At 38.7% G+C, this 13,466-nt stretch overlaps 1 protein-coding gene and 3 non-coding genes across 5 annotated transcripts; all 4 read right to left on the bottom strand.

Moving 5' to 3' along the window:
- Nucleotides 1-316: 316 nt before the first annotated feature.
- LOC132956023 (U5 spliceosomal RNA) lies at nt 317-431 on the bottom strand. The gene has a single exon (XR_009665971.1). It is a non-coding gene; the product is annotated as a U5 spliceosomal RNA (small nuclear RNA).
- Nucleotides 432-1,313: 882 nt separating this feature from the next.
- Nucleotides 1,314-1,428, bottom strand: LOC132956033 (U5 spliceosomal RNA). Its single transcript, XR_009665980.1, has one exon. It is a non-coding gene; the product is annotated as a U5 spliceosomal RNA (small nuclear RNA).
- An 874-nt stretch (nt 1,429-2,302) lies between these two features.
- Nucleotides 2,303-2,416, bottom strand: LOC132956022 (U5 spliceosomal RNA). Its single transcript, XR_009665970.1, has one exon. It is a non-coding gene; the product is annotated as a U5 spliceosomal RNA (small nuclear RNA).
- A 1,365-nt stretch (nt 2,417-3,781) lies between these two features.
- Nucleotides 3,782-13,283, bottom strand: mfsd13a (major facilitator superfamily domain containing 13A). Of its 2 annotated transcripts, none has more exons than XM_061027936.1 (9): nt 13,191-13,283; nt 10,682-10,946; nt 9,810-9,889; nt 8,705-9,154; nt 8,485-8,605; nt 8,136-8,232; nt 7,437-7,608; nt 5,934-6,127; nt 3,782-4,840 (listed from the first exon to the last, which is right to left on the bottom strand). In XM_061027936.1, exons 2-9 carry the CDS (start codon nt 10,844-10,846, stop codon nt 4,590-4,592), a joined length of 1,530 nt encoding a protein of 509 aa, XP_060883919.1. In that variant the 5' UTR covers nt 10,847-10,946; nt 13,191-13,283; the 3' UTR covers nt 3,782-4,589. The 2 variants fall into 2 exon arrangements, with proteins under 2 accessions (XP_060883919.1, XP_060883918.1); XM_061027935.1 differs by having other exon boundaries at nt 13,171-13,279.
- Between the last annotated feature and the right edge of the window lie 183 nt (nt 13,284-13,466).

Below are 13,466 nucleotides of genomic sequence, written 5' to 3'. Positions count from 1 at the left end.
AAATACAAAATTAAATAAAACTAGAATATATGTACAGTATATATATATAAATATGTATGTATAGAATATATATAAATATAACAATAAAGTAAAGTGTATTTGGTTTAAACAATAACAAACTTATAAACACATTAACCGAAGTCTTCTCAGGTTGATAACTGAATTACCTTTTCTACAAATCAACAATTTACATTTTTTGTGGAGTACTAATTGCAAAGCTTCGTAGTAACGAAATCCGTTTACGTCATCGTTTTACGTCACATGACGTCTGACTGTGTTGATTGTTATTGTTTGGTATTATTTCAACAGTACAGGAAGCCCCACAAGAAGCAGGGCATCAAAAAATTAGATTGAACTCATAATGTTCCTCTCCACGGAAATCTTTAGTAAAAGGCGAAAGATTTATACGATCTGAAGAGAAACTTGAGTGACTGACGAGAAAAGTCACAAGTATAAAGAGTCATTCTCCTACAGACACTTCTCACTCACGGTTTAGTGGTCATGTAACAACTTACTGTATACGTTGATTAATATGCGTGAATGTTTAAAGTGAAGGTTTGACAACACATAATACACTCATACAGATACATGACAGAGATTATTGTAAACACATTTGATTAACTTGACTAAAAGATTCTAAAACCCACAGGCTACATGTGATTTTGTCCAGAACAGCAATCAGAGAGTTTGGGTTCAATTCCAATAAGTGTTGATATCATTAAAATGCTGGAACATCAAAATTACACTTTATTTGTTCTTAATCTGGGGTTAAATATTTAAAACATATAGAACTGATTTAACATACATTTTTTAATATTTGAGGATATAAATACAGAATAGCATTAAGCATTTGGCTACACGATTAGCAAAGAGTTTACATAAGTTACATTGTCTACATACTGAATGTCCTGTTTTGCTCTATTTTTATGTTTTCAATGTTTGTATGTAATTTTCAATTGGGTAAATCTTATTTGTGATAGTAAATATTCTTTGTTATTTTTACTGTATTTTATTTTAACTTTGTTTAATCTCTTAAAGTGAGGTTTTGAGATAAGCCCTCATGGGTTTCTACCTCACCTGCACATGTGTTTTATTTTTGATTTGTTTTAATTTTCTGTTTGTCTCTTCTTTCAAAAAATGTGCAAATAATTAAAAAATGAAACTAAACTAAATAAGCTAAACTAACCCTAGCCCTGGTTTGATCAGTTTCTTGGTTCTCGTAGTTCCAAACTCAGCTTACAAAATAGTTTCAAATCACGTGACGTTTAAACATGAGTAAATTATATTTTTGTATTTCTTTCAACATTTCAGGAAGCCCCGCACAAGGCAGGGCATCAAAAAATTAGATTGAACTCATAATGTTCCTCTCCACGGAAATCTTTAGTAAAAGGCGAAAGATTTATACGATCTGAAGAGAAACAAGAGTGATCTGACGAGAAAGGTAACAAGTATAAAGAGTCATTCTCCTACAGACACTTCTCACTCACGGTTTAGTGGTCATGGCATGAGACTGTGATTACTGTATACATTTCATTTGCAGGTTTGAGAACACATAATACACTTATTTAGAAACATGATTAAGTTGACTAGAAAGATTATAAAAGCCATATGTGTGTTTTTGCTTAATGAACAATGTATTTATCCAAAACAACAATTAGAGAGTTTAGATCCAGTTTCAAAAAGTGTTGATATTAAAATGCTGTGACATCACTTTTTATTTTTATTTATTTATATTTATTTATTTTCTCTCTTTTATTTCATTGTTTTGATGTGTATGTATGTCTGTGTATTCATTTCTAAAGATGTTGCTGCTTCTTTTCTTGCGGGTAGTTTATTTTTTTCTTCATCTTACGTTGAAAACATGTTTGTTGAAATGAAATAACCATATGAATGAAGCAACTCTTTGAAAAAAAAAAAACAAAGTATAAAAAAAATAGAAATGCTGTGACATCAAAATAATACTTTATTTTTTCATAAATTTGGTGTTAAATGTTTAAAACATATAGAACTGATTTAACTTGAATACAAAATATTTGAGGTAACAACTACAGAAAAGCATTAAGCGGCATTACCATTAGTGTACCATAATTGTTATATCTATCATATATTCAGCCACTTTTATTCTTTATGCTTTTTAATAGATATCTGGATCACAGCCCTGGTATGATTTGTCTCTGTTTTCATACAAACCGAGGAATCATCTGATTAACATTATGTGTGGTTACAGCTTACTCCTTATACATCCATTACACATAGATCATTCATATGAATCTAATCAGTTTTTATCATTGACATGGGAGGAAGCCCCGCACTAGGCAGGGCATCAAAAAATTCGTTGAAACTCATAATGTTCCTCTCCACGGAAATCTTTAGTAAAAGGCGAAAGATTTATACGATCTGAAGAGAAACATGAGCGTACTGAAAAAGAGAGTAACAAGTGTATCGACTCATTCTCCGACAAACACTTATCACTCACGGTTTCGTTGGCTTATGACTTACTGTATACGCTTTTAAATATCAAGGTTTGAGAACACACGACACGATACACTTAGAAATACTTATTTAGACCATAGACTGTAAATGTTAGATTTAGATTTAGACACAGGAAACGTGTTTATTTTAGACGAAATACTTTTTCAAGAGTTTGAATGGTTCCGCGCGGTGCATGTTGGGTACTGTAAGGGTAAATATTTTACACATGGCATTTGTATAGTTTTGCTGGCACTTCAAACAAATCAAACATTTCATTAAAAAGTAGTAATAACATTAAAGGTGAAAGCAAATAACAAAGAAATTCTGATAGAATAGGATAGAAAAAAAAACACGTGTGTATCAAAACGTGTTCGTAGGTTCGTACAAGAAACTTGCTAGTACGAAGATATGCGGCTAGTTTTAAAAAAATGCTAACTTTTTGTGAAATTCTTTCGACTTTTTGTTTTAATTAAGTCATATTTAAGTACCAACATATCCCCAAGAAACACTTAAGACGACAAAACACCAACACAAAGACTTGTGAAGCAGAGTACCCCATCAATGCTCCTTCATAAGGTTTTGTGTTCAAATGTTCTTCCTTCTTTTCTTCAAATGTTTTGAAGATGTTGTTAAATGGGTGTTTACCATAGACTTTAAATATTAAGGTGATTACTGATATGATTACCCAGCAATCCTAGTGGCCAGATTTGTACCAACATGGGGAAACAATGTGTTTAATGTGTGTGTAATGTGTTGTAATATTTACAGTCTATGGTTTGAGCGTGGAAGAAAGTTGTTTAAGGACCAGAAGAACATTTTTGGCTCAAGAAATATTGTTTTAGAAAGGATTGTAAAATCATTAGCCATTTATGTTATAATCCCACCCAGGCCATTTTCACAACCTGCTGTACAATACAACTGGGTGCATCAGATTTCTCCACTTGTTACAAATAGAGGAATGCCTTCGAGCATGTTTCTAAATCTACAATATTTGGACTGGTTACCTTCATGACAATGATTACGTTCATCCACAGTTGAATCTTGCCCTGCTCCCACTTGACAGGCCTATACATTCCTTTGAATACACATTCACATTTTGTTTCAGAAGAAAGGCTACCTGAGGGGGGAAAAGTGCAACGGGTGGTGCAAATGGTTGGCGCCTAATTCAGTTGTTTTGAGAAGTACCGGACGGTTTACAGATCAACAACACTTATCACAGCAGATATTTGTTTTCACTTCCCTCCTTTAAATTGAGTATGAAAACGCCCAGCTACATGTCTGAAAAAGTTTACCAGCACACACAAAAGAGTTTGGTTCAACACAAACGAGGTTTATTTGTGGTAGTGCCACACATTCTTGATATAATCTGCAAAATTACAAAACTGCTGGTAATATGCTTACCAGCCCGATCTCTTAATCCAAATGTTCTTGATCACAGTACATGAAGTTGTGTCGCAATCAGAATGTTAGAAGTACAACACACAAATGGCAGTTTTGTGCAAAACATTATCAATACTGAATATATGAGAAAATACAGTAAACATCAAAGTGGCAGGGCGTTATGTGTAAATGTCAAGAGACAGTAAGTCATGATTTAGCTCAGAGGTGCAGTTAACAGCAGCACTGTGATTCAGTATTTTTTTCTCCATGTTTTTAACAAACCGTCGAAACGAGGCCTGTAGCCCCGCTTGACTTTGACACTTGTGTTTTGAGAAGTTTCTGAAAGTGAGGGTGTTAAGACTGCACTTCAGACCAGAATTATGCTTTTTGAAAAAAGGGCACACCATTAAAGTTGTCACCTTGGTCCATCGACATCCGAAGGATTGATTTGTTCTGCTTTATCTTTTGGTCATCTGTTCGTATATAAATATATGTAAATATTTTAATATAAAAATAAGGCAGGTTTTAAGTTCTCCCCAGTGGGATTTGTGATCCGACTGTGCAGTTTTCCGTGTCCATAAAGCCACAAATAGTGTACTGGTTCATATTCTTGCACACACAGAAGAGCAGTAAGACATCAGAAAATCCTTCAGCTTCTTTTCCCTCCAAGTTATTTCAAACGATTGTTAAGTTAAGGTTAAAAGTGTCTTTGTGCAGCTCCCGACAGCTCCTCCAGTTCATATGGCCTTGACATCGATAAGGTGGCCGTGCTGGGCCCCTTGCCTCAGGGTCTTGATCCCCTGCAGCTTGCGGCCGTGTAGTGTGAAGCGAGACCAGGCGGCCAGCTGGAGCAGGGCACACGTGATAGGCACAAACACCACCATGTAGAAGCAGCCCAGGCGAAGAGGCGGAGTCCCTGAGCCGGAGGCAACGTCGGGCACCGACGCCAGAGAGTCCTTCACGGGTTCCCTCTCGAAAATATCGTAACCTGGAGACGAGAAACAAGAGGCTCTTTGATGTCAGCAACACACACATGAAGCAGTTTCACATATTGAGCTGCTTTTTCAGAACTGTTTCCATTTCTTTTCTTATTTTAAACCTTTTAAGAATATAAAAACAATCACACTACTAAAGTTGACCCTCGTAATTTAACAATTCAGTTTTGATGACTAAGCTAATAAGTTAACATACAATTTCACATTTTTGAAGGGAATGATCGGCACTAAATAATGTCCCTTCTCTTTAAAGGTTAATTGTAGTGTAGAGAGTTTGTTTGCTTTCTTCTTGCAGTAAGAAGATAACCGGCTCGATACTACTTCCTTGTCTGAACTCTGATTAGGAATCTACATTCAGGAGTGTGTTAGCTTAGCTTAAATAGCAAAAAGACTCTAGGCAGGTAGAAACAGCTGGCCTGGCCCTGTTTTAAGGAAGTTGTGGACAGTCATGACTCAGAGAGACATTAACACAAGATATACTTGATTCTTCTCTATTTATGTATTTCATGTTGCACATTCTTCCTTTAAAGGGAAATCAATCTGCCTGTAACTGAATACAAGAACACACATCCGCATCATTTTGTGTAAGCCTATAACACCTTCATAATATTGATATGAAAACATAAAAGGTTCACTCTGTCTACACAGTGGGAAAGGATAAGAGCAAAGTGAAAGTAATCTTTGGTCTTAAATGCATGACACAAAGACCAAACTTCTCAAATGTCATTAAACCAATTATTTAACAAAACATCAGCCATGGGGGGAAAACGCTCAGATGTTAAATTTCACACAGTTCATACGCTGCAAGTAATGAGTCAGTTTGAGTACAGCTCTAGTTTGGACTGCTGACTGGATCTGGGTCAAGTTGAGTTTGTTTGGTTACGTCTTGTTTGTCCAGTTTAACTTGTTTGCTCTTCATAACACGGGTCAAACCCTTACCAACACCTTTTCTTTGACAGCCTAGCCTCTAGATCATTTATTTACAGAAGGAAACATGAACACAGTCACCTGTAGCAGCATTTAAAAAAAAGGTAAATATGTCTTTTTTTTCCTCTCATGAGGATACAATGTGTGTGTTTCTGTTACCTGTGTAAGCACACAGCAGCCAGGTGCCAATGAGTGGAGCGAATGTCTGGCCAGGTTTGGTCAAAAGGGCGACCATCCCGAAGAGGAGCGCAGAGGCGGCCTGCTGACGCTTGTTGACCACAAAGTCTTCGTCCACCAGGTCGGTAATGACCAGCTTCAGCAGCTTGCACGTCCCTTCTGTGAACACCCGGTTACTGGAAACGAGAAGAAACAAAGTTTAGGTTCCAGTTATTTGGGATGTATGAGCTGTAATGAGGTTTGTGATTTACTAGGGGAAGACTCGTTTTAGCTCGTCAGTGATCATTTCTAATGTCTCGTTTTGTCTCTGAGGAGGGGAAAAGTTACATCTTCTGGCCTGACGTAGGACATATTATATATACAACAACATATTGTGTGAGATACACTGTTTCTATAAAGTACTAAAATCATTCCCCTGCACACTCTGCCAGGGCTCTGCTGCTTAATGCAAGAGAGACACTGAAACTGTGACGTCCCCATTCTTAAGTTGAACCTTTTTACTCTTCCTTTCTTCCATTACAATGTGAGTAAAAATAACTTTTTTATAGAAGCGGTTGTTTGGGGAATTCTCTCTTTTTTTATAATAAAGTGGTCATAAATGAAGGGTGTCAGATTTAAAGCTTTTTATGGGACCCACTTTGGAGTTTTATTCTTCACTTTGTTTAGACTGCAGGCACTTCAGATGATTTATTCTTCCATCTTAAAGGCCGACTGTCTGCACTGTTTGAGAATGAATGGACTGAAGTTGTTTTGTTCAGATATCACCGACCTATCTGGTGTACCAATACAGGCATCAGGCACTATGTACATGTGCGACTGTCCAAGATGGAAGCATGAGACGCACAGACCTCCTCACTCTCCTAACCATCGCACTGTGCTGTAACGGTGCAGAACTCTTTAAACAGGTTTGCACTTGACAAACGCAGCGACAGAGGGGGGCTGTTAAAGTCAACAGCTGCGTTGTAGTTCTGTCAGTTTCCACTTGATGTGGCTGTCACCTGTTGTACGTAATTAGAGGGAGCAGAATGTCAACACAGAGACACATCTGTTGAAAATTGATCAGAGATGAAGTATAAACCATGACAGAGTGTAGCTTGGATCCCTTTTTGTGTATATTTTCAAAGTCAATGTGTCAAAAAAAGAAAAAAACTTATCAGGGCTTGCAGCCTGAACAAGCAATTCTGTGTGCCAGAAGCATCTACTTAGAGCCAAGTCAATTTTTCCCAAGAATAAAAAGTCTTCTAGCGAATAAAAGATAACACAATGTTTGGATAGAACTCGTGACAAATGTTGACTTAACCTCGGACACGATAAGAAAAAACAACACAGAGCGTTTCTACGTGTCCTTGAGACTGCTTAGGTGTGTTTGTCTACTCAGCATGAAATTATACAGAAAAAAAGAAAAAACAAGCAAACAGAAAGTTTACGCTGTCACACATCCGATTTCTGATGTGTGTGCTGCTGGTGTGTGTGCGTGGGCCATACCTAGCAATGAAGATGCACAGCAGATAAATGTGGTCAGCCCCTGCCAGCAGCATAGCCACACTAAGTCCCAGTTTGACCATAAATAGCCAGCGGATAACCTGGTAAACCCCGTAACGCTGGCACAGTGTCAGGAAATACAAGTTGTTCAGGTGGGGGGCAATGTAAGAGATCCCTGCGTGGGAGCAAAGCAGAGCGGCGTTAAAATAAAAAGACTAACCGGCACAAAGAGGATTTGAATGTGAAAGAACAAAAAGCAAATGGATATGAAACAGATTGACTTTTTTTCATTTGTAGTCTCAACTGTATCAGATTCTAAAATGCAGAAGATCTTCTGAAACTAGGATCAAATGAATGACCTGGATCCCTATATTTAACGATTTACAACTTCAAAAAAGGCGTCTAAATCACTGATCACGGATCAGCTTCAGGCTGCCAGTGGTGGAAAATCTTCACTCTCAGTGTTGTACAGGCATATAAACCAGAGCTGGTATAAAATATGAAAAATAATCTAACTTTTACTGCAAATGATCACATCTTCTTTGATCTCTTCAAACATGTAGCCTAGCCTCAACAGTCCTGCTTTAATTACTGCACTGATCATTGTGTCTTATGTCTAGCAATAGATTTACCAATCATTATTAAAAAAAAAAAAGACTGTAATGTGTGATTTATTTTTGTTGTCTTGAAATGGAATCTCACCCAGTAGGATTGACCCGGTGGAGGCAGAAATATTGTCAGACAGGAGATGCTCCAGGAAAAGAGGGAAGAAGTTGCTGTTAAAATGGCAGTGAAACACCTGCAGGGGGAGCAGAGGCAACAGAGAGAGTGTTTCTGAGCAGATCAATGAAAACAACTGAACACTGAAACAGGAGTTTCTTAGAGAACAAGTGGGCTCAAAACTGGACACCTGAGAAATACAACAGTATTTTAACATTGTTATTTCTAATATTCTTATGAATTCTCCTATATAAAAAGAGATTGCTGTAATATTACACACATTCTTCCCACTTCATCTCTACTCGCACATTTAATGTGATTGGTTTCCTACCTGAATGAGGTTCATGGACACAAACCACAAGAAGTTCTTGTGTTTGGAGAGCTGCTTGATATACTGTCCGATAGTGACAGGTTTTTCTGGGTGTGTCATTGGAGCGTGGCCGACACTCAGGCTAAGTCAGAGCAAAAGAAAACAAGAGCAAAGTGAGATAAAGAAGAAAAAACAAACACTTCAGTTACAGAGAATATCCTCTTTTATAGAAAGCACTTACTCTTTGAGTGTCTGTGCCTCATCCAGCTTGGGAAGGACTTCCTTTTGGAAACGTTGCCGCAGCAACCGAGACACCAAGAAAAAGCCCAAGACGGAAAAAGCCGCCAGAGTCACACAGAAGACACGGAAGGAGTAGAAGTCCTCCCTGTCCCAGAAGGAGTAGGACAGGAACACTGAGAAGGAGCCCAGAGCGCTGAACACGGAGCAGTGGAAGTTGAGGCGCGTGCGATCGGCGGCGGACACGGCGAGGTCAGCCAGCAGGGCGCTGTGGTGCAGGTCCACCATGGTGAGGAAACCGTCGTACAGACACAAACACAGCAGGAACTGCAGGCCTGGACTGGCCCACGCCACCCAGAAGGCCAGGAAGGACAGGGAGAAGAGGGGGCCATTTGTGGAGAGGGCCTTAAGGCGCTTCAGCACCACCTCTGGAGTTGTGATCTGAGAGCCTGACCTGAGTGGGAAAACACACAAAAACATCAGCAGCTATTAGATAAATTGCAATCATTTCACAACACCTCATGGGGAAAGAGAAATACTTAAACTATCATATGTTATTTTGAATTTAGTGGTCACTTTGGATGGCTCACATAATACTTAAAAATCCCAAACGTGATCGCATAATTACAACAAACTCCCCAGACCCAACAAATGATAATAAAGCCTCCATAGAAAATGACAAATAAAGGAGAAAGTATTGTACTTTTCTGCTTTAGGACACACACAATCTAATTAAAGGTTAAAAGGTTACAGATGTAACAACGTGATTAACTTGGTTAAGTCAATACAGAGTCCCGGTTTGCATCATCACAGAGAAAGTCAAACACAGATGGCAGCCTTATGTTTCACAATTTGTGTTCTGATGACGCGTTTACCTCTGCTTACGTGCTCTACTACAGCTTATGAAATAATGAATGTTGACATATGCGTGAGCATTTGGTTACACCTGTAGAGTCTGTGCTCATGGAAGTTATTAGACAATGTGTGCAGGGATAATAGACGCAGAAATCTGGATGTTGATTTAACTTCTTTTTGCGTTTGTGTTAACTGTTGACTTGGATTGAAACAGTATTAGTCACATGGTTTGTTCTTTGGATGGAGATACTTACTGAGGCGAGCTGAGGAAGGAGCGATCGCTCAGCCAGCCGAAGAGAGGGTCGTTCAGACTGTTCCATATCAGGAAAACTGACTGTGAGGCAGCAGAAATATGTCGGTTAAGAAAACATCAAAAATCAACAAACAGATGATGAAAATGATGATGACGGATTATCTACAGTTTTCAAAAATGTTTATCAATTTTCTAAAGACTCTAAAGATCTGAAAAGTGGAACGACTGTGAAAATGAATTTAGTAATTGTTATTTTTTTATTCATTTATCACCAGGCAATTTATGCATCTGCCTGTTCTGAGCAGGGCTGAAATAGAGGGGGTTATAGACATGATCAAATACAGGATCAGAGTGGATTTAGAACAAGAAACTTCACACACACATGTTTTGGGAAGCTCGGAGACTTATTTAAACTTGTTGAAGAAGAGGAGAATATGTGACCTTTAAAATGTCAAATTAGTCAAGAAACTGGTTTGTGAACTACTTGATTTCTTCAATGTGATGAATGAGTAATTCAGACAACAACAACAAGCCGACAGTGATTATCTGGCTTAATGTATAACACTTTAGAGAGAGACATCTTAGCATGTACAACAAACAACATGCATACTTAGTTCCTAAATTACAAAAATGTCTTACATGAGACTTAAAATTATCTGTAGTCTCAGCCTCGTTAAATTCTCTTCAGTCTAAATCTTAAAAGGGCAGGAAACTGAGGTTGAACCTGTTGGCCTATCAAAGGGGTTAGCAGGGCCAACGAGGGGCCTCTGAAGACATTTATGACACACAGGAACAAAGGGTTGGTACATTAGTGCTACATTTCAAGCCTCCACTGTAAGTCATAAATGTCTAGCATGGGTTAAAGTGACTCACCTCTCCAATCCAGAAGGAGACTTTATCAATCTTGTAGACGGACACGAATGTCTGTACGTAGTAGAGCAGGAACACATTGTGGAGGATGGAGGTAAACAGAGCCAGAGAGCCGTAGAGCACTGCAGTGGAGAAGACACTTTGCCAGCTCCAGACCCTCCTGCCCATTCTTCCTTCTCAATCACTCTGTTCTCTCGTTTCGTGCTCCGCGCCACGCTGCAATCATCTCCCTGCCTGGCCGACCCCGGGGTCACCACCGCATGATAGCCTGCAAGCACACACAGCGCATGCGGAAAAACTCATTTAGACTTGACAGAAAAAACTCTGAAACTTATTTTCAGATTTCTAAAAATATATCTCTGCAGGCATAGGCGGACATTTCTGCTCAATCTTAAGGTTAAATCTCAGCATTGACAAAAAAACCTTCTGTTGACAGGTCTTTGCTTTCCATATGAAAGTTGAGCATAATGAAAGGGAGCTATTCTTGTAGCAACAGTACTGTAGGTACTTATTAAAGTAAGTTAGGCTGAAGGCTACAGCTCCTTTCTCCACGCAGCTGTGGTGTGTGTGCGTGTGTGTATGTGTGTAAAACTGTACTTTTCCTCTGCTATTTTTACGACCACTCCTTTGGCCCTCCCTCTAACTGTCCCTGTGTCCTCATAAAATCTGGTCTTCTTCACAATGAACCCACAAAAGGAAAACATACGATACTCTGTCGTTCTTTTCTGGCTTTATTATCCTGATGTGTCATATTCAACAGCTACACCCTGAGAGTATCAACTATTGTGAATTTGTATGGCTCAGTACAAAGAAATCATAGACTAGATTGTGTGTGTGTTGTAGATGAATAAACAACGTTGCCTCTGTTCCACATCTCCTTCCGATTACTGTTTTTCCAACCCAAACAGTGAGCAAATGCTGTATCAGTTTCACTGGCATTGTCTCCCTTCCCGTTTTTTTGCCACTGGTGCAATCTTGCACGTAGCATCTTTCATTTAAACATAACACAGGTATCTTACTTCACACCTGACTGCCAAGTTGAGACTCGCCCTCAATACAAACATCCTTTCATTTATTCACTGGGGAGCCATATAATAGCTCATAATAACGTGTCTCAAGGCGATGATTCTTTCAGTCTGAGTCTATCGCCCTGTAGCATATAAAGCAAAGCTGCAAAACCTCAGTGTCATCTCAGGATCTCTGTGAGATCACAAACTCGTCCAAACCAACCTCCCTGGGGTGCGACAAAAAAAGATTTCCAAGCCGGTTTCCAATCAGATCCAAGCAGTGAAGCAAGATGAATCCCGGCTGGCTGCGTCATATCACATCCCTAAACTCATATCTTCCAAAATTCTCTGCAACAGGCAACAGGGTGAGACTTGGATCTACAAATATCCAATTCATGTCCTCTGAGCCACAGCAGTTTGAGAGTTATCTTATATATCACTTATGGGTGGGTGGGTGGGGGGGGGGGGGGGGGGGTTTCTTGGCAGGAGAACCGTGACAACCTGTAGTAATCAGTCTGACAAGTAGGAGATATGTTGGCACAACACGGAGTGATACCTGATCTTAAGGTGGGCAAGCGCGCACCCATCACAACACCTGTTACACACGATCAGGTTACAAGTGCAGCTGGTAGTATATAAACTACATGCGACAGCCCTGGTTGGAATGGTAATGTCATCAAATAATAAAGGGAAATTGCATATAAAATGTAAATATTTAACTTGTTGTTAATTTAAGCTTAACATAAACGAAAAGTTAACAAACAAAAAAACAAATTAATATTTATCCTAGAATAATTCGTCTGTTGATTTCTATAAACTACATTAGAAATATTTCCAGCTTTGGCTACTCAGCTAGCAAATGAATACGCTAGGGGAATATATATATATTATATAGAATAGAATTACTTTATTGATCCCAAACTGGGAAATTGTGGCGTTACAGCAGCAGGTTATCCAAACACACAATATGAGTAAAAAACACAATATTAGCAAATCTAAACATAATATAATATTAAATACAAAGTAAATAAGCACTAAAAATATCAAAACTAAGAATGTGAATATATACAACCAGGATTTAACTAAGCATTACTAGTCTTAAATAGGAAGATTAAATGTAAATGTGTAAAAACAGAGTTGTAAATGGACTGTATTGACATAAGTTAAAGTGCATGAGTGTAGACATATTATAAGCAGAAACTATACAATATAGCGATATATATATAGATAACAAAGATCCAAAATGTGTAATAGTCTGTAGTTGCTGTCAATAGCAGCTGATAAAATAGGCAGGTTTTTAATAATACGGAAATATTCGACTTCCGCTCATGGTTAGTACTCCGCAGCCTGATTTCAATGCTAGCATTAGCAAGCTATTAGCTAGTTATCGATAGCGTTAACATGCTGCCTACCGGGAGATACACGCTGTTTGTTTTAACTAGCTTTAAGTATAATCACAACAACGGTAAATAAAACGTCACGTACCGAAGAAAAAAGCTGCTCACCAGAGCTGATAAATCGTGTTTTGGTGCTCGGTGGTGACGCTGACTTGTTGGCTCTGGATCCTGTGCTAGTCAGCAGCTGTGTGTGGATCACTGGTGAGGCAGACGGAGCACGTGACGTCATCATGGCAACTGGAGTCATGACGACCGTAGTCAGGGCTGTGAGCAGACGCGTCTCACCCGTGGTTGTTGCCCCCACACTTTTTTTTTTTTAAAACCAGTGGAGTCATTGATGAAAACCTATTGGTCAAGTAAGATTTATTAAGTGACAATTAAGCC

This window comes from Labrus mixtus, chromosome 21, assembly GCF_963584025.1.
Source record: "Labrus mixtus chromosome 21, fLabMix1.1, whole genome shotgun sequence".
NCBI classification, from domain to species: Eukaryota; Metazoa; Chordata; class Actinopteri; order Labriformes; family Labridae; genus Labrus; species Labrus mixtus.
Note: the sequence above shows the minus strand (reverse complement) of the source record. Positions and strands in the feature narration are given on the sequence as shown.